Source organism: Lates calcarifer, linkage group LG3 (genome assembly GCF_001640805.2).
Source record: "Lates calcarifer isolate ASB-BC8 linkage group LG3, TLL_Latcal_v3, whole genome shotgun sequence".
NCBI classification, from domain to species: Eukaryota; Metazoa; Chordata; class Actinopteri; family Centropomidae; genus Lates; species Lates calcarifer.
In genome coordinates this window covers 2288475-2309788 of record NC_066835.1, presented here as the reverse complement: position 1 = coordinate 2309788, position 21314 = coordinate 2288475, and the positions used below count along the sequence as shown (strand labels likewise).

Genomic DNA, 21314 nt, shown 5'->3' with positions numbered 1-21314 from the left:
TCTTTAAAAAAATATATTAATAAACACTAAACAACTTTCTTAAACCTACTTCAAACAACATTATGGTGTATCTGAGAGAGAATCTGAGAGCATCAATCAGCTAATATTTGGTATGTTTGTTTGATAAATGACTTAAATTGATTATCTAAATTGGTGCCCATTAATGCTTTGTCAATCAACTAATTGATTAACTAACGTTTCAGGACTAAAACATACACTTACAGATTCAATAAACGTCTGGAAAGTTGTGAAAAGACATTTTACAGTCATCCCATGTCCTCATCGCTAACTGTTGCACAGCCTGAGGCATTTATCAAGATTATAATGTCAGTCCTGCATCATTGTTCATATAACTAATACATCCCCATCTCTATTTATGACACTATTTCTTTACAAAAAAAAAAGTTTTATGCCGCAAGTAAGCAAAAAACTATTTTCTGACACTGTGGGAATTTCACTGAAATGTGCCACTTTCCAGTCTGTCTGATTCAATACGTTGTCATTTGAATAAAAATGCATGGATGGTAAGTCAGCTGCCCCATTAGCATTCTATTGTATGGAAGAGGAGGAGTGCTATCTATGGATAATGTATACAGTGTGGTCTATTTGTGTGTTTGTCATCTGCTCTACATATATGTCTGTTGACATGTGACTGAACAAATGGGCGTGATTTGTTAATGTGGATCTATCTCACCATGAATGCTTACGCAAGTTGGCGTGCTTGGTGCATGTGTGTCACATATGCATGGTAAATATGTTGTGTTGGGATGTGTAGGAGTTCATTATTCTATATGTGTGTGTGTATGTGTGTGTGTGAATGTGTGTGAAGGGGAGGAGGGGTACAGCCTTTCCGCATGAGTGGGGCTGTCAGTGGGCATCAGTCAGCCAGGCAGCGACAGGCGGAGCAGATCATTAGCAGAGACAGAGAGGGAAAGGGAAAGAGAGGGAAAGGGAGAATGGGGAAGGCGAGGGAGAGAGGGAGTGCAGGGACAGAGCGGAGGGAAGGCCTCAGCGCTGCGTCTTTAATATCTGTCTTGCGAGAATTACACAGAAAGGCCTGCACACTGCACAGTCACGCAAGCACAGGGCTATTTGAGCATCCTGTCCTCCATCCTCCCATCAGCTTCATTATTGTGGGCTTCAGCTGATATCATATCTGTCAATATCTCCAGAGTGAAGCTGCAAATTGTTTTCAATGATATTCAATATTGCTCAATTTTCATGTCAAACAATTTCCAGCCATTCCAAAATAGTATCCTATTAGAGCGAAAACACCTCTGTTACAGCGTTTAGATTATTATGGGACATTAAAGCTGAGCTCCACTGAGATACAATAATTAATATTGTTGCTGATTACATTGATGCTATAATAATATCTGGTCAAAATAATGTATTAGATTCAGATCAGTGTGAGGTTTTCTCATCGATGTGATAGTGCTGATCACATGCTCAGTCAGCTGAACTGCATCCCATTAATCACTGAAGACTCACTCAGACTATTGTAGTGTTGCAAAAGCAGTGTTATTACCACCAGTAGTGGTAGTAGCAAAAAAGTACTCAATTTCAAGTAAGTCCTGCATTCAAAAAGTTGGTATTCCAGTAGTATTGTGTTGCACTTTCATAAGGTTGGATACTTTATTTGGGGAATGGGAGAATGGTCAAAATCCCATGATGCAACCCAATGATGCAATGGTTCATTAGGCCTTGGCTGCCTGGTAAACACATCACTTGCCTAGTTTGTAATGCAGCTTTCCAGTAGAAATTTGTGGTCTCTGTGCCCCAGCTGAAAATAACCCTGATGATGTCATAACGACATCATCAGGGTTATTTTCTCAGTTGACAAACCTCCTCCAGAGTGCCTCTTTATCAAATCAACTTTATCGCTATTGCACAGAATATAACATAAGTAAAATAACAAAAGTTATCTCAAGGCACTTTTTATAAAGAGCAGCTCTAGACTGTACTCTTTATATTATTATATTTACAGAGAGAGACCCAACAATTTCCCATGAGAGGTGACAGTGGCACGGAAAAACTTCCTTTTAAGAGGCAGAAATCTCGAACAGATCTAGACTATGTATTAACATTGGATGTAACACTGGATTTCCATTACTTAAGCACTGACATGTAGTTAAAGCAGTGTTTTAAAGTTGTAACTGGTCGAAGTGGATTGTTGTTTCAACTATGTTACATATAGTTAACCAGTTTCATCTACAACTATGTCTCAGATTTTGTGATTAAACATAAAATCTGCAAATTTAACCCTAACCCTAACAAAAATAAATGTAGCTAAGTAAAAACTACAATATTTCCCTCTGAAGTATGATGAAGTTGAGGTAGAGAATAGAATAAAGAATACCACGATGTGTAAATACTCCATCACACCTAAAAGTCCTGGACAACACTTGATGGCACAGAGTACATGATGAGAGCCTATTATCATCATTGCAGTATATCGGTGTGACCTTCTTCATAACCACAGCCAATTAAACATGGCACAAAGTCCTCACCGGGCCTCATTACAAAAAAACAACCTGCCACAATGTTTGCTGTTTTGGGAAACACCTGGAAAAAAGGTGTATGATATTTAGTCTTGATGTGTTTTAGCAGTCTCAGAGAAATGAAGCATGCTCATGCAATCCTGTAAAATGTCACATGAGAATCAATTATCATGTGTTCTCAATAAATTAGCAGAGATGCAAACTGTGCTAACAAATAAAACATCACCTCAGGCATGTGTTTAGCAACACCTAGCGACCGGCGACAACCCACTGCAAACTCTGACAGCACCGTCTGGAATGTTTTTATTTCACATAATATTCAGTAACTAGCTCAGTCTTGATCTGTCCTCTCTCCTGTACAGTATAGAGGAAGACCTTGTTTAATTCCACCTCTCTCCTCTACATCTCGACTGTTTTGCATTTTGCCCTTTCATCGTTCGCCGGCTGGGCCTATAACTCATCTTTTAGTGCTGCGTCTTGCAGTGACCACCTTCCACTCAACAACACCATTAAACAGGCAGATTAATGCTGCTATTAAATCCACACATCGACTTTGGTGGCACTCATCATAGACAGTATATATGACTTGCGGTATCAAGGATTTGATGAAGTCAGACATTCAGAGGGCCAATAAATCAGTTAGGGAGGCACAATCCAACACTTCACATGGTAGAGGCTGACAAAGAAGGAAGCAGATACTGGACAAATAAGGCTTTGCAGAGAGTCAACATAATAGACATGTTTTGGAGCTGTGCAAACATTTAACTTCATATACCTCAGTAACTGTAACAGTGAATTTTACTTGGCTGGTTGCATATGACTTAAACAGACATGATCATTTTCAGTGCTGTATTCTGTTAGCATAGCTGGATTGACCTGGGGCCCTGAAGCAAAAGTCTGTTGTTCAGTCCCTGCTGACTGCTCCCAGTGCATGTTGCACATTGAGGACCACCCATAGCAGCTCTGTTATAGACCCAGAGACCAAGAGACCAGCCAGTATACCAGGTATTCTGTCAGTTAGTTTCTAGTAATTTGATTGAACATTATTTAGGAACAATATAATAAAAACTATAAAAGTTAAATAATACAGGTAGTATGACTATATTATGACACAGGCCCCCTCTACATGACAAAATTAGCTAACACCGCAGAGCCCACTTTAGTTGATACTGTACTTTAGTGGTACAGATTCACTAACAAATCTACAATAATCAAATCACCAAACATCAGCTGACATGCAGGTGAACCTGGGACTTCGGAAGCCCCTGAGGGCTTGCTTATTCAAAGTTATTTTTTTCATGGCTGATACATGTGATTACCCAACAACTAATAGGTCTATCTGCATTTCACTGCCTTGCTGAAATCAAATTTTCCTCCTTCATTGATGGATCTGTTAACAAGACATTAGAGACACTAAAAAGCCATGCCAGTGGCCCTTTGAGACTGAAATGGTTATTAAAGCCAACAATATCAAAGTACTGGACAGGACCAACAACACTGTTATGATCTGATGAGTCTTAGATTAAGGGTTCAAATACAGTTAACAGTTATGTTTCTCCTGGAGCTGACACTTAAGCTAGGCTACAGAAAAATTAAATACAAACAGGTCCATCATCTTGGGAGCATGAATGTGTTAAATGTGTGTTAAAATTTTTAATAAATTCAATGTGAAATGTTCTCAACACACTTTTCATTCACTGCAGTAGCCAGTGTTATTTTGATTATGTGATATCATATTCAAAAAATAGGTGAAGTGGCACTAAAGCAAAGCCAAGGGATTCATGTTCAGGTTAACATTAATGTGTTCTGTGAATATTCATCTGCCCATTAAATTGTGGTGTTTCATGAGTTCAAAATGTGGCCTAGCAGCAGTGGTGCAGGAAGTCATAGGCTAAATAAAATCATAAAAATGTTAAAGGTAATCTGGGTAGCTCTTGTTGGTATCTTGTAGTGTCGGGTGTTGGGTGCACAGTCTGGTAAACATCTCCATCCTTAGTCTCTGGTAGAGCAAAACCTAGTGTTTGCCAGAAAGCTACAAATGACACATTCACAATTACAGTAGTTGTTTTGCTAAATTAACTGTTGGCTAATAGCCAGCTAAGAGAGCAAAGCACTCTCAGTCAACAAGACAGTGTTTTGAAGGCTATGAAACAACCTTTTTTTGTCTAGGTAATCTAATTGGACACAAATCAACCTTATCAGAAAATTCACTTAACAGAATTGACCTCGCAGCAGTCTTTTCACTTATCTCTTCTTGCTGTTAGCTTTATATTTACCCATTATTTGTGTACAGCCAATTCTCCACATGCCAGAGGTGGTTGCTGTGACTCAATTGCAAAGCCCCATGTAGCTTAACACTGAACTGGCTCATCTGTAAGTGAATTCACCTTAAAGAGAGTCATTTTAAAGGTATGCCAGTCATGAGAGATGAGGGCCTGCTCTGTAGGAGAATAATAAATCAAGCCCTTCTAGTGGTGACCAAACATACTGTGGACCTTATGCTAAGCTAGGTCACTGCTGGCCACGGTTGAATTATTATCCTCATAAAACTTTGCAGCACATCTATTTTCTCTCTCGAATGTGGGACTACAATACTCAAAAGTACATCTAAATCAAATAAATTCTACCAGACGCAGACTATTGTGGATTTAAGTGCAATTTCTGTGGAGGAGCAGACTTAATCTACGGCCACAGATTTGAATTTCTTTACGTGGGCTTGAAGCGACGGAAGCCACAGCAGAGAAACAGAAGACGACAGGACAGAGTTTAGATTACAGAGGAATGGGGAGGGAGGGAGACAGAGAGGGGGAGAAACAAAGAGACAGAAAAAGTCTGGAGTTCATTCGAGGCTAGCTGTCGTCAGACACAGCGTCAGCCATCACATGGACAGAATGCTAAACGGCAAGCTCTGAATCCTGACCTATTTTCATCAGACTGACACAGAAATCCACTGAGGGCCGTCTTACGCAGCTAACCTCTGTCTGCCTCCTAGACTGCCCTCAGCAGGCCATCACACACTCTCTCTCTCTCTAAAACACACACACACACACACACACACACACACACACACACTCAATATGTAATAACTGTACATACTATGATGTACATTTGCATTGCTGTGATTTAAAGCAGTTTAATGATGTTTGATCAATATTCTCCAAAATGATTTTTTTCTACTGAGCACCAGCTTTAAAGGCTTTTATTGTAATTTGTTCAAATATACCATAGGACTGATGAATATTCATCAGTGAAAATACTCTCCCCTGACCCTTCTTTGAGCTGACAATAGACAGTAGGCATGTGGTTCTTTTTCTGTGTATAGGCATGCCTTGACATCGTTAGCAGACACCTTTGTGAGCGTAGCAACTGCTTTAACAGATTTTTTATTTACAAAGACGATGAGCAAATAACTGGTTGAATCACAGTGAATGATCTTGCTCTTAATATACTAATGGCTTTAATTTTCAAGTGGCTTTTATCAACTATGATCAAAGTGCAATTACAGACATCTTTAATGAAAATATATTCAGTTGGCAGAGAATGAATGTGACTGGTGCTGAACATCACCTGAACTACACAGAGAACAATACAGGTGATTGATAGTACGGTAAAATGATGGAGTGTAGTTTTTCACTAATATGCTCTGTTGTAATCATTCATTTCCCTCAAAAAGTGCAACCTTCTCTACTATTCTTCTATTTGATCATCAGCATAATTTACACACCCAAATTGCTACATAAGGCAACCTGTTCTGCTCTGCTTGGTGGCAAGTTACATTCATAGAAATGTCACCTAAGACAAAAAAAAAAAAAGAAAAAAAAAGAAGGTGAATCATGGGATGTAAACATAACAAACTTGGTAGTGTCAGTGTCACCTGAAACAACTGGGAAATATTTCTACAGATGAATCGTCTCAGGGTTTATTGTGACAAAAATAAAGGGTTGGTTTGACATCAAAGAGAGTCTTGCTAAAGAACAGCCATATCATTTTGGACAGAATTGAGATTATTTTAGAATTGAGATGTGTGGCTTTGAGTGACAGGTCTTGACAACTATTGGATGGATTAACGTGTCCCCTCAGGATAGATTGCCTAACCTAGATAGACAATATATAATACCTGCACTAAAAGAACTTGTTTATAGCTAATTAGGAAATGTTAGCAAGAAAACATGCTAAAGTAAAATGGTGAATATAGTATATATATAATATACCATTAAACCTTCCTAACACCCGCACAAGAGCATGTTAGCATGCTTATATTAGCATTTAGCTCAAACCAGCCTTACAGAGCTGCTAGTATGGCTAGAACAAATTTATTCAGACCATTCCTTCATTAAACAAGTGTTTCTTCTCTCTTTGTAGAGAGGTTCAGTTTGTACATGAACATATGAAAGACCTGAACCATTCAAGAATTTTATTCATGTTCGTTTGAACCTTGAGAAAACTGGTGAATGCACCACCGCCTCTAAAATCACTTGTACGAACCTCTTAAAAAAGGGATCCATTTGTACTAGTAGTTCCTGGACAAGGCCTAATGAGTGCATTCTGTACATTTTTCACCATGGAAGCTCTAACCCTGGCAACGTTGGTGCCTTCCTCACCTCAGTGAGTCGCAAGACCACCGAGTTCCTTCAAACAGATTTACAAACACTACATCCAGTGAGCTTTATGTCCACACTTTCATTCTCTTAGTCCAGTAAATTTCTCCAACAGAAAAGCCCTACGCTAAAGCTGTCGGGTGAAAAAGAGATGTCCACCTATCATGACTGCATCAATTTGGCAAGCAAGGATACCATTTCCAAGCAAATATCCGTCTTTGACTTGACAATAGCAGGCTACAGCTAATTACTGTTTCTAAAAGTGCAAGCAGCACAAAAGCTATTATCAGCAGCCTAGTGGATACAATATACAATTTTCATTCACATAAATCTTACCTCAGCATGACCAACAAATTTTGAAGTGCAATAGTTAGACACTGATAAGTTGTGGCAGATTAGTTCATACACCATCTGCAGAGGAGACTGTCCCATACCCACTAACATAGGCAGCGTGAATTTGCTCTGTATGACTGAGTTTAATTCCAGGCTATTATTTAAATGCAGCATGAGAGAGTGATACCCCTTGTTAAGCAGCAGCAGTGCTCTTGTTTTAACATGCCCTCCGCACTTGAACTCCACTGAAAATTTGGGGTTGAAAAGCTACGATCCAGGTCATTCAGCATGGCACTGAGAGCTTCACTCACCAGCAGCATTAATCACAGAGCTGCTGTCCTCAGACTGATTACCTGCCATCAATCTTAGTTTGCCGAGCCCTCCCAACAGGAGAAAACCCTCATGAAGATCTGATTAAAAATGTAAGTGACTCATAATAAGAGCACATGCCTGGCCTCGCAGTCGATACTCTGTGATAGTCATAACGCTCTGAGTGGGATTTATCTACTCATCTCCAAATGTCCATTCACCTGCTCTTGCAAAGATCCAGCCCTGAGCTCAGAGAAGGGACCTGCTGCACTGTGGTGGGGTCTGGAACAGAACCAGTGGAGATCTGTGTGTGTGTGTTTGTGTGTGGTAGTCATTTGCAGCTGTAGACAGGAGGGGGAGTGACTTTGAGAGTGTCTGAGAGGCACATCCTGCCTGCAATTAAGGTGGAATCAGAGAGAGATCTGCGCTGCCTTGATAATGAGCCTCATCTGAATTATTAACTAGAGCTGTACCCCCCGGACCTGGACTCCCATCAGGCCTAGCTACACAACAACAAGAGCAGATGCATGCACACACACACACACACACACACACACAGAATCTTCAGATCCATACAAACCTCTATCAAACCCATTTTAGCGTGTGTAGGAACTCAAAACCTAATCCCATTTGCAGTAAAAAAAAAAAATAAGGGCAACACATTACTTGAAGTGGTGCTCATAAGGCATGGCATCAAAAGCCCATTATAAACACACTGTGAGTGCATGATGATTTATTAAAATTGGTACATAGTATAATGAGAACAATATGCAGAAAGTTAGGAGGTTGAATACTTTATGAAGCAACCGAGTCATTAATCACATTAAAATTTAGTGCAATTTCAGATGCATGATTACATTATAACATTTTTTTCTCTGATACCAGTGGGATTATAATCAGGTTGCTGCTGGTGTGGATTGATGGATTGGGATTGTTAGGATGACTGCATTTCAAAAGTAACTCCTTGTGTGATGTATAACTTTAAATGTTGTCTCAAAGTGTGAAATCAAACATGTTGTGCATGTTTTACATTGCTAGTATCATTTTGTGTAGTTAATCATAGCAGAAATATGAAGAATTCAGTGATATACAATATCCTTCTCATAGCTTTCATTCTATTACTACACCAGTGTGCTTTGTCTCCACCATACCAAATAATGTAAAGTAAACTTAGTTTTGGGTAGCCATTGGTGTCCACTATTTCTGTATATTACAAAAATCAATCAATTACACGTGCTTTACAAGATTTTTTGCAGAACATGCTGTTGTGTTTTAAAAATTTGGATGTACTGTATGGCATCTAACAGTTCAAGCAGCCATTGTTTTCCATTCATTTCTGTAGGATATGAAATCTATCACATTTACTTTCCAAGTAGCCATTCTGCAAACCACTCTTTGTTTTAGAAATTTTGGATGCATGTTGTCTTTGTTCCAGGAAGCCTTTATTTTCCATTTATTTCTGTATGAAAATCAATCAATCAATCACACATACTTTGAATAACAAGTACCATTCTGCAAACCATGCTGTTGTGTTTTAGAAATTTGGATGAATGTTGTCTACTAATCCAGGCAGCAACTGTTTTCCATTTTTACTCAACTGGAGACAAAATCACTCAGCAGACTCATAAAACCTGCTTATTCACATAATCAGTCACAGTGAAGTTCAGCTCTGCATCCCAGTGATATCTTTTATTCAAAAGTATGAATGAATGTACGGTGCACTGTCACTCTGATCTACTTTTGACCTCCTGTGCCAAACTAGGCTATTGTATTCGTTGTTAGCAGAAAATGGAGAGAAGATTTGAGTTGTGCAAGGCAGATAGCTGTAACACAACACCGTCTGAAATGTTACATGTGGAAGCATTTTGGATTTGACACCAAACATTAGCAGTGCAGTAACATCACCACAACATATCTGATGTTACCTGTTAGCTTGCAATGCGAGTGAGGCAGTGGAAACATTGTGAATGCACTGAACAGTTAGTTCAACGTAATTCAGGATTAGGCTATGTCAGTGGTCAGTGTTATACATTAACTTGCATTCAAATTACATTTTTAGAAAGAGTTACAGCCCTGATCTGCATTCATTTTTTTGACACTATTTCATTGTAATTAAGGGGTTATACAATGTATAAGCAATGCTGCTGATCTGAAATATACTACATTGCCTCATAACAGTAATCTCTGGCAAACAAATGCAGGTTTGAGTTCCACTGTGTGGGACTGTATAACTCAAGAAACTTTGTGTGTTTATATATTTATATGTGAATTTCATATCACATCGAAATTAATGAAAACCAGTGGCTGTGTCGAGTAGTAAACAAAATAATTCCTACAGTGTCTCAAACACAGCAGCATGGTTATCAGAGTGATTAGTTGTGATGTAAACCGTGTGTAGTAAATGAGCAAAAATGACTGAGACACCCCTGGTATGGTCCCTTAAGGTCTTGTTTTAACAACATTAGGTTCTGACCTGTTCCTGAGTCACAGTCTGACAGTCAGCTCAGAGGACTGAATGTTTTTCGACTAGTACTCTGCTCATCGTCTCAGCCAGACACCAGAACATTTTGAAGCCCTTAGGTCTGGTAGACAACATGGAGAGAATGTGTGCTGGGCCGACATTTTACGACACACCACCAGGCACAATTCCCAAGATCCGCCTGCCTCACTGACTGTTGTGTGTCTGGACTCGGTTTTCTCTCTGGAATTTCCGTCTGTAGAGTGTTTCTCAACATTTTATTCCAGCTGATTTATTCCAACTGATTGAAGTGTGAGGGCTGAGGGCGAGAATATTATGTTCTATTCTAACCACTATGACTCATTTAAGCAGAGAACACCCCGCCTCCACTGCCGGTGCATCCCTTGTTTACATCCCAGCCCTTCTCCAGATTGAAGTGATATCTATCCCGCGTTCTGTTCAAATGCTTTTTGTAGCTCAGCATCAACTGATGAGGCAGCTGATCCTCTCGGATCAAAATCTGTCCGTCTCCACATGGCCTCCTTTCCATTCAAGACCTCAACGACTCTTCCCAACTGTTTCCTCTCCATTCACAGGACTGATCAGACGAGGTTTACCATAGTCTCAGATTCAACAACCAACCCCCTTCTCTTTCCAAATTCCTCTTCCCATTCCCCACCCCCAGTTAACCCAGCGCCAAGCCCGCCAACTCAAGAGCTGCCTCTCCTTCTGCTGCGCCTTTGTGATAATAACAATAACTGTGTAGCAGTGCAGAGGGCTTTCTGTTGAGCCAGCGCCAGGCCGGCTGGCACAGGGAACCCTCTAAGCCTGTTCCACCATCTCCAACCAATTCCCCTCTGTCTCGGCTGGCGCTGGAGCATCACAGGCATTAAGGCTGCTATCAATGTGCTCAGCAGCAGGGGCCACCGCCACCACTCTCGCACTCACTCTATCTTTTCTCTCTCTGCCTCCATCCCTCTCCCACTCAATTCTGAATCCAATTCAAAAAAGGTTTTTATTGGCAGGACAAATAATACCTTGTTCTTCAAAATGTCTCTTCGCCTTCTCTTTTTCTCTTAGTCTCTCTCTGTGCTGTGCACCTTATTCTTTAAGTCCTGCAAGTGGTATCCCAGCAGGACAAGATGATGACCATCAGCGTGGGCAGTGATACTTTACGTAAAGTGCATTGTGATGCATTACAGGCAGATTAGAAGCATATTAGAGGTAAAGACCCACAGTAATCTGGGATATATAAGAAGGTAAATCAACCTAAAGTCAGGCTATTTTTAGAGCTGACGTAGATTTTGTAGGACAACTTTTTTAGGGATATATATCCTGTTTACTTTATGGAATTGATTTTCAGCACCAAAAAATATTATTTTTGTATTTATTATGTCGTCTTTTGAGAAATTTGTAAAGATATCAAAAACAAGCTCATGCAACCAGTAAGGTTTTGGTGCACTACCTATACACGATTCTCTGTATTATTGGGTGTGATATTGAAAGTTTACCTGGAGACCCTAAAGACCCTGAACACAGGGTTTTAAGTTATGTGCTTTCTGGATGAAATTAAATATTCCTGACCAAATAAGTAGCAAATTTAAAAAAAAAAAATCTTTAGGTATCATTTGACATCACCTATGCCACCCACATCAAACCAGTGAGGAACAGCAAAGACAAAACAGAAAATCTCTGATGTGAAATTACTGTCCTTTAAGTCCTTTAAAATTCATTCTCTTCCTCCTCTCTTAAGTCGTCTGTTTTCTATATTCTCTGACTGCACATATCAAAAACTGTGACCCTGACCTGACTTGTACCTGAAGCTTTCCTTTTTATTACTTGGCTACACTCTGGCTGTGTCTGAAATCACTCCTTTTTTTACTATAAGTGTACTATATTTACTTTCTGCAATTTAATTTGATTGTCCGAGTGTAAACTTTACAGCCTACACAATAACCTCAAAAACATCTCAATGGCACATACAGTACTTTCTGCTAACAACCCCATGATGCCATGAGTTGCATTTTATAGATGCAAAACACTACTTCAACTACGGCCATGCAACTCTACAGCTGTCAGTGAGGATGCAAAACAATGATGATTTACAAATGCCCAAAATCGCAATTTACTGCTCACTATAGAGTTAATTATTGTGTGTTTATTATGCACAGATCTGAGAATAAGTGAAGGAGGGAGTGATTTCAAACACAGTATCAGTCTCGTTCCCTCTTCCTGCTGGGCACTGTGCATCTACTTGCAACATATGCGGATTCTGATGACTGGAAAAGTCTGAGAGACAAAGGGAATAATAAAAACCCACCAAACATCTTAAATCTAACCTGAAAGCTTACAGTTCTGGGTCAGGGGGTCTGGGCCCGCAGCAGAAATCTGCTGTATACAGGTGTACAGGGATACTGTATCATTTTGACAGAAGTCTGTGAGAACATGCAGCTTCAGACTGAATTCAGACACTTCTCATAATGCTGCATTCATGAGCAAGAATCACCTCTTTAATACAAGTGTAGATACTGTAATGCTCGCAAATGCTTGCAGCTGTCTCTCAGCTGTTAGATACCAAAGGAAACTTTGTACTGTAAAATGGATCAAATTCTTATGAGCTACAGACAAAAAACAAACAGGAATTTATGCTTTTCTGAATTTATAATTGATCTTCGTGGATATTGTCTGCCATGTGCTCATTATATCACAGTCTGATTACAACAGTCTTACACCCACAGTGTGCCTTTAACATGCTGCTTTGTGAAGCCTGCAGGTAGAGTCAGTGAGCTCCTACCTGCCTGCTGAATCTGTGTACAGTACAGCCTGCAGACAGGCCACAGCTCAGCACATCCATTCCCACGCAGAGCCACTTGTGAAATGAACATAACAGTGCGTGTGTGTGTTGGTGTGAGAGAGAGTGTGTGTGTGTGTGTGTGTGTGTGTGTGTGTGTGTGTGTGTGTGTATGAGCAAGAGAGAGAAAGAGCGCATACCCCCATCACCACCACCACCACGACCACCTACAGAACTGAACTTACTTCATATGACCAAACACTGCCTCCCACCTTAGATGCAATAACAAACATGGCCAAAACACTTGACCGCAATTACTGAACCACAGTCAGAGAAATCCATACATAGTCATCATGGTAACCCTGCTGCCAGATGCTTAAGCAACACTATGTGCGTTTATGTGTATGTGAGCGTGTGACCACAATCAAAGAAATCCATACGCTACCACTGGAAACAAGAAGTGTGTGAACGTGTGAAAGAAATCCAATCCACCGCTGTAGTCTTAGCACTTGACACTTAAACAAGTGAGAGATGCCTCAATAGAGCGTGTGTGTACAGTATATGTATGTGTGTGGTATTAAGAGGCAGGAGAAGCTGCCGGCCCAGATGAAGACAAAGAGCCCAGCGGCTGAATTGAGCAGCAGCTCTCAGACAGGATTACACAACATCTCTTAAAGACTGCTTTTAATAGCAGGACTCTGACTGGATCTTATTTCCCTCCCACTTATCCCATCCAGCCATCCGTCCATATATAACCCCCACACACCCTTAACCCCCCCGTCCCTCTCCCATGCTGTTCAGTATAAGCAGAAACATACAAGAATGTGTGAGGGTGTATATATATATATATATATATATATATATTGTACAAGTGTGTGTGCTTGAGTAATTCTGTGCCTCCATGCTTCAAGTCTCATTAAAATCGCTGCCAAATGTTACAGTTCAACATGTGCGTGCATGAGTCCCTCCTTTTTTTTGTTGTTGTTGTTGTTGTCGTTGTTGAGGAGCGTTATTACGTTTGAATCAAGTTGTTTTTCGCCTGGACTTGGAGCCTCTCTCCACCAATCAGCTTCCTTGCCAAACCGGCCAATCAAAACCTCCACACACGAGCTGGGATGGAAGCAGGCATCAAGCTGGGCATCTCTGGGCGGCACAAACAAGGCCCCGGGAATTAAACCCCGGCTTTAAATCCAATTTTAAAACCCCCACCATACCATAAAGATTGGACAGGGGTTGTTGCTGATCAGCTCAGACCTAAATCAAATGGTGATTTTATTGAGATTAATCTGTCTTAATACTGCTCAATTGGAGGCTGGTATGGAGCCAAATGAGAAGCCGGGGCAGGGGAAAGTATTGAATAAACCTTGCGTGTGAGGGAGGAAAGGATGGAGACAATGGCACTCATCAATATATCCTGTAAGGATATGGTAACAGTAAAGGAGATAGAAGGAGAAGCAGATAGAGGATCAACTCAACGTCAGACACTCAGAGGGTGTAAAATGCCTGTTAATCCCACTGCAGCTTGTGTTTCCTGTTCTTCTGTATTCTTTCTGTGCGTATCGCCTGGCTGTTTCCAAAGAGTAAAACAAACAGGAAAGAAAAACTACAACTTAAAAAGCATCAAAAGAATTTTAAAAGGGCAGCCCAGCTATTTTGCACGTGAAGCTGAGTTTACTTGCCACATGGAGGATTATGTACTGTAAAAATAAAACATTAAAAAAAAAGTTTGGGCTCCAGATTGAACATTTTTAATAGAATAGAATAGAATAGAATAGTCTTTATTGTCACTGTTCCAAAGGGGAGTCCTGATAATGTTCCATCATGGAAATTGTAGGATCTTGGAACTCGGCCTCTGCTGCTTTAATTTTGACCATTCTTTCTTAATGTGTCTCTTCTGAATCCACCAACTTTATGGAAGCAAAACACAAAATTGCTGCAGTGGCCCTTTAAACATGATTCCTGGCCCATTTTTAAGATTACTGCTACTTTTAATGATGTCTCTCTTTTGAAAACTCCCAGATGGAGGAGTGCCAGTAAATGTTAAAATCTGATGTCAAATTTAACAAGAAGGGAGTTACTGAGGCTTCTCCTGCTCTGTTGAACTTAACAATGTGTATCTGTTGTAGAAATTCAGACTCATTGCAGAACTGACTCTTTGGTTAAGCTCCCACTACAAACAAAATAACATAAAAGACAAGTGGAAGCACAACAACAGTTTCTCCTTTTATTCTTGTCCTGTCCTGAAGAAATACTATTCCAATGTTATTTACCTGTGTATTAAATGAGACTTAGGGCCCAGTTTGGATAGTATTGATTGATGTATTGGATGGGACATTTAATACCAGGATACCAGATGGGGATTTGCCAGATACTGGAACACACTGTACACTCACATAGAACGTCTTGAACTAAAATTCTAAGCAGCAGAGTTTATTCAGAATATTCATCTGCCTTTGAATTTGCTGAAACTTTTAAAAGGAGGACCACGGAAGAAAAACTGGAGAAAAAGTGGAGCTACAGTACAGGACTTGGAAACAAAAGACCATTAATCCTCACACAGAATGGGTGGTAAACTTAAGTAGATTACAGCAACCAATCTATTAGATTAACCTCATATTAATTTGAATTTAAGGGATAATCTGTAGTTACATCTGTTTGCTGTGACACCCCATGTCATCATCTCTTGTTATTGTCCTTTTAAACCCCTCGCCTTGTGCCATGCTTTCGCACAGCCTGTGCGTAATTCAACGTGCGCACAATGGATAGCAGGGGGCGGGGTGGCTCCAAACGCTTTATCCCAAACACCCAACCGGAGGCATGGGTGATGTTCCAGCCGAGGAGGTGCAAATCGGACCGGAGGCACGCTTTGTCCCCTATGTGACCCGATAATGCAGAGAAATATAGGCTTGAAACCAGACACTTTACGAATGCGTCACAACGCGTAATAGTTGCATATCCAAAGGGAACCGTGAAGAGAAGGCGTTTGACTCCGTGTGGTTTTTCCTATATGCACAGGCTGCAATCCCTAAATACGATGAACCCAGTGAACCCTCATCCAACCATGCTCACCGCCCCTTTCCACACACTGTACTGTGGAGTGACACGGGGACACGCCACTGACATAAATTGCTGGAACCAGGGGTCAATTATGTGGCTTACAAATATGCAGAAAAGGAGTTATGCTGCAGACACGGGCTGAGGCTAAATATAGTGTAGCTTCTCCACTAAAACCTTCACCATGTGGTGTTAGAAAATTCTTTCATGTGGCCTACCTTCCATCCGGCTGAACTGTTGCTGTCGCCTTTATCCTTGAAATAAGGAACAAAGCGAACCATCCAGTCATAAATTTGGGACAGGGTGAGTCTCTTTTCCGGGGCGCTCTCGATGGCACGGGTGATGAGGTCTGCATACGACAGGTTTCCCCACGCGTTCCGCCGGGAGGACTTGGCTTTGCGCAGCTGGCCGGCCACGTCGAGCGCAGCCCCGGACATGCAAGCAGGGGCGGCCACGACCGGGGCTGGGGCGCCGGCTGGGTGCTTGATCTCCGCCGGCGCGCCGCCTTTTCTCTCGGCCCGGCATGCGGGCACGTTGTACTGCTCCACTTTGACCGATGCCAGGGCCAGACCCCGGCTCGCCTCTTCTCCCCCGGGGAAATCCTCCGGACACGGCAGCGGCCAGGTGCACGACCGCGACCGACTGTGAGGCTCAAATTCCGAATCGATATCAACCTGATGCGCATCCATACCGCTGTTCTCCATCATCATCAGCATGTTGATCTCCCGCTGAATAGATGTCAAAACCGGGCAAGGTCACTATAACAAAAAGCGTGTCAATTTTGATGTCTGCCAGTGAGTTAAAATGCCCAAACTGCTTCCTTGTACAAAGAAAAAAAGAATAGAATTGTATTGTTTCACACACAGAGATGATCAACCAGTATGAAAAAGCCGGCAGCGGTGTGGGATATTATCATTCTCCTCAGTGCAACAATGTGGCATCACATCAGGACAGATGAAGGTGTATCCGAGGCATCAACAACAGTATCAGTCTCTCTTCCATGTTAATTGCACAACACCGGCTGTGTGGCTGCATACAGGACCAAGTGACGGTCAAACATCCATTATGAAAGCCAGACACACTTGGAGAATGTCTCTGTGCTCGCTCCGGCTGCAGCAACAGTTGATCCTTTTGACAGATGAGGTCCAGTGCAGGTTAAAAAGGAACGCTTATCAAACTCCCCAAATGAATTGACTTTAGAATTTTCCCCAGGCTTTTTTACTACCGTCTCTCTGTTGACTGGTTGGTGACCGGCTTCAGCTGAAACTCACTGCGAGCGCAATTACTCCCATAGAAATAGAAACAGGCTCTAATGAATCATTTATATGAAGTCGTGAATTTCCAGACGAGAAAAAAAGCCCCTCGTGGATTTGATTTGGAGCATCCTCGGAGTCTCCTCTGAGCGCTGCCAGACGCTTCACTTGCTATAGTAGATATTTCTACCTTTGTCTATAGCTTTCTGTCCACATGTCACATGGGTATCGTCTCTCTGCCTATTGCTCTGCCCTTCATACTACGAGCCCGTGTGTCTCTGAAGGCTTCAAGCCACTTAACTGTAGCCTGAAATAAAGTGGAATAAGTGCTGCTTCCATATAATTGGACGCCGCCTGGATCAAGTCACTCCCTCCAGAACAGGTTTCCAGAGGAGGAGGAGGGTGTGTGTGTGTGCGTGTGTGTGTGTGTGTGGTGGGAGTGATACTCCCAACAATACAATACAGTTTCATACAGCATATTCAGAGTCAGCCACATACTTCTACAGATGCTTTTATCCAGTTTTTTTCACGTGACAGTCATCATGAGTCTGAATCCAGATATTTCTAATTACAGATAACTTTTCAGGCTTTATTATTATTATTATTTTATAACCTAATTAGCAGTAGCTTGTGCATCAAATCAATGGCTACAAGTCCTCACTTTCAGTGTTTTAATGCTCAAAATTTTGCCTGAGTTTTTAACTCCAACAGAAAGAAGCGATACTTTTCATCTGTGAATGTATGAGGGCTATACATGGTGTTTCAGTGTAGTTCAGGTTGATGAGGCAGCCTACAGCTTCATAAGAGGCAGCCTTGATTTATAGTTTTTATAATTTACGCTGACCTTTAGTCAACATTTATGTGTTTTCTAATGTAGTAATCAATGAGTAAGACACCTCATACAGCTGCAAATAACTAGGAGTAAATCCATATATAAAAGTAATGAATACTTTCTGCAGAGCCTTGGCTAGGCTTATAGAGATACTGAGGTCGTGAGCGCCCCCCTAAAGTATCCCTTCCACCGAAAAGATGGAAGGGATACTTTGATAAATGATTATTTATTTCTTTTCTCTTTTAAATAAATTTAAAAAAAAATTAAATAAATTAAATTAAGAATTTTGCTGGCTTAAAAGAAAATCTTAACATATCTGGTGAGAAAATACAAAAATTAGATATAAAATACCAGCAATATGTATTGTATGTTTTTTGACAAGAACATCAATATTTTGTTTGTTTTATGCCCAATGGCGGTGTCTTTTTTAATTCTTGCTTTAGACAATATCTGCACATGGCAACAATATGCTTAAGGTTATAGGGAAAGACTGTGGCTATGGGAAATAAACTGTGGTTAAGGTCATGGCTGGGGAACTAAAACCCTTGGTGAAGGTTAGGGAAAGACTGTGGTTATGGTTAATAAAAAGGCGAACATTAATTGCATCCCAACCTCCGCACCCTTATAAAACTCCTTTATTAAAACAATGAAACATACTGAAAACATGTTCTCTTTGTCCTCAATTGCTCCCTTTTGATCAAATGCAGGAAACTAAAAGTACTTTTTCCACACTCTGGCAGTTGTCGGGTCTGGGTTTGACCAATGAGAGATGTTCAGCATTGCAGATTCCACCAGGTACTTCCTTGGTCATTGAAAAGCATTACCCCCAGACACAGCCTTGTTTTTTTTTTTCTTTTTGAATATCAGGCTTAGGATCTTCATTTAGTTCCTCCAGTCAAAACACTTTCCAGCTGAGTTCTGAAATCGTTCCCGTGTGCCTGAAAAAGTTCCTGCAGTAGAAATGGCCTCAATGACTCGCTTTATAGGTTAGTACTGCTTTCATTTGCATATTATTATTTTGCTGGTGCAACAATCGGCGCTTTCTCAACATAATACACTAAACTGTGCATTGTAGTAAAATCAAATGAGACTAATTATCCAATGGGGTGTCCACAAAGCACAGAACATCACAGCCTCATGATTTAAACTCATAGGGTCAAAGAATCAAACTACCAACTCCCCTCGCTGTCTTTGTCACACACCATTGCCTTTGGTGGGTTTGAGTCCATAAAGCGAGCGCCATCAATAGCTGCTCTGTCTGCCGCTCCTCTGGAAACCCCCAACACTGATAGAGGCTGCCACTCTCTGACAGCCGGTTGTCAGTGACAACCATAACCTCAAATGCACCTAAATGGAATGCTTTCATGAGGACTAAATGGGCCTATCAACATGAGAGCAAGAGAGCGGACATTCAGTGTTTGTGTGTGCGTGTGTGTGAGAGAGAGAGAGAGAGAGAGAGAAGAAGTAGAAGAAAAAATAGAGAGAGATGCTGTAAATGGGAACAAACAGAGGGAAAATTCAAAACACATGGCTCTGCGGTTTCGAGGGGAGATTTTTATGCGCCGCAGAGAAGTTGTAACAGGAATGTGGTGTGACTCCTATCATATGGAATGAAAACACTGAAGTCGTTCCAGCAGGGTGGATATAGGGTGTTCAGCTGTGGCTTACAGCAAAGTCCTCGTCATCACGATTAGGTGATGTACCGCCGCAGCATAAACATGAAAAACATGAGTCACACGGCTGGACACGACACGAGGTAGACGGAGAATTACATGGTTTCACACAGGGGGGAGTGGATTTGTCAAAGATACTGTGGCTATTGGTGCAAAATATGAAGTGACTGCAAGAGGAGCCTGAACATTCAGCTCTTCCAAGAAACATGTTTTTACAGCAGTGTTTCATTTCCAGCAGTCATTTGTCAGATTAACTGATTCTGCCAACTGGATTTGTGTGAGATTCATGTTTATCCATTGTCCCTCTATTTTGTCAGCATCAAATATTAATGATATGCATACTGACTGTCACTGCCACCTCCCTCAAGATGCCTCTTCCTGTTGAGCTCTAAGTCCACAGATGCCCAAATGAAGGGATACAATGAACGGTAAATATAACCAATCACACTGAAAATCTGTTTACACATGGTTTAGTATGACATAAATCTGTCACATTTAAAGGAATTGTCCAATATTTGGGGAGATATGCAACAGTCAGGCAAGAGGATTGATGTGAATTACATATTTGTGCAAATAGTGGTCAAGGAAATATTAGCTTAGCTTTGCATAAAGACTGAAAGTAGAGGGAAACTGTTAGCATATAGAGTATCCCAGTTAATAAAATGCCAGCTCTAAAGCTGTCTTGTCATATTTATGTAGGAAGCTGCTCACCAGAGAAAACAATTGCATCAGTTGTTTCTTCGAATGCTTAAAACAACCTATGTTTAAGTTCACTTCTCGTGGTTGCACAAATAATGAGTGACTGTAGCATAGCGTGACATAGTGCCATAAAATCTCTTAGGGAAGCAGTTGGGGTGGATGATTGGATGAACAAAGCATCTTGGCTTTGTTATTGTTTTTTTTGTTTGTTTGTTTGTTTTTTGACAATGACCACAATCTTATCTGAACATTAACCAAGTAGTTTTAGATGCATTAACTTAACCAAATCTTAAAGTTGTCTTAATCTGTGTTTTTATGTATTAACAACACATCACACGACTGTGAGGAACTCATCAAGATTTATCACCCAACTTTTCAGTTCCCATCAGCTTTGCACAGGGTTTCATCATCTGGTAGTACACTGTTTTGGTTTTATGCCCCGCAACTTTCATGTTTTGGTTCAGTCTTACCGCTCTCATGAATCTAATTTCCAGCTGTTTTCAGCAAAAAAGCTCCAAAAAGCCTGCTCAGTAACAGCAAGCAGACAAATGTAGTAAATAGCTATGGACAGGTGACCAGAAACATGATCCCAATGAGTGTTAATGATGCTCCATTTCTGCAGGATTCTTAAATAGGCAAGTCTTGGCAAATATGTTCAACACAATAACATAATAAGGTGATAATATGTCATTGTTGTGTTTATAACCAACTTAATTCAGACCCTGTTTCACTGTCCCCAAGTGGCCATAAAGAAATCAGTGCAGCAGATTGAACTATAAAGGTAGTGGATCAAAAAAAAAAAAAAAAAAAAAA

At 40.8% G+C, this 21314-nt stretch overlaps 2 protein-coding genes across 2 annotated transcripts in view; one reads left to right on the top strand and one right to left on the bottom strand.

Annotated features, from left to right (window-relative positions):
• Window positions 1-18308, bottom strand: part of foxo6b (forkhead box O6 b) — a 42157-nt gene extending 23849 nt beyond the window's left edge. Inside the window, 2 exon segments of the mRNA XM_018701284.2 lie at window positions 16263-16802; window positions 16909-18308. Coding sequence (XP_018556800.1) covers window positions 16263-16760 — 498 coding nt within the window. The 5' untranslated portion in view covers window positions 16761-16802; window positions 16909-18308.
• Window positions 1-21314, top strand: part of rpl15 (ribosomal protein L15) — a 224637-nt gene that overhangs the window by 29407 nt on the left and 173916 nt on the right. The gene's annotated exons all lie outside the window — the stretch shown is intronic.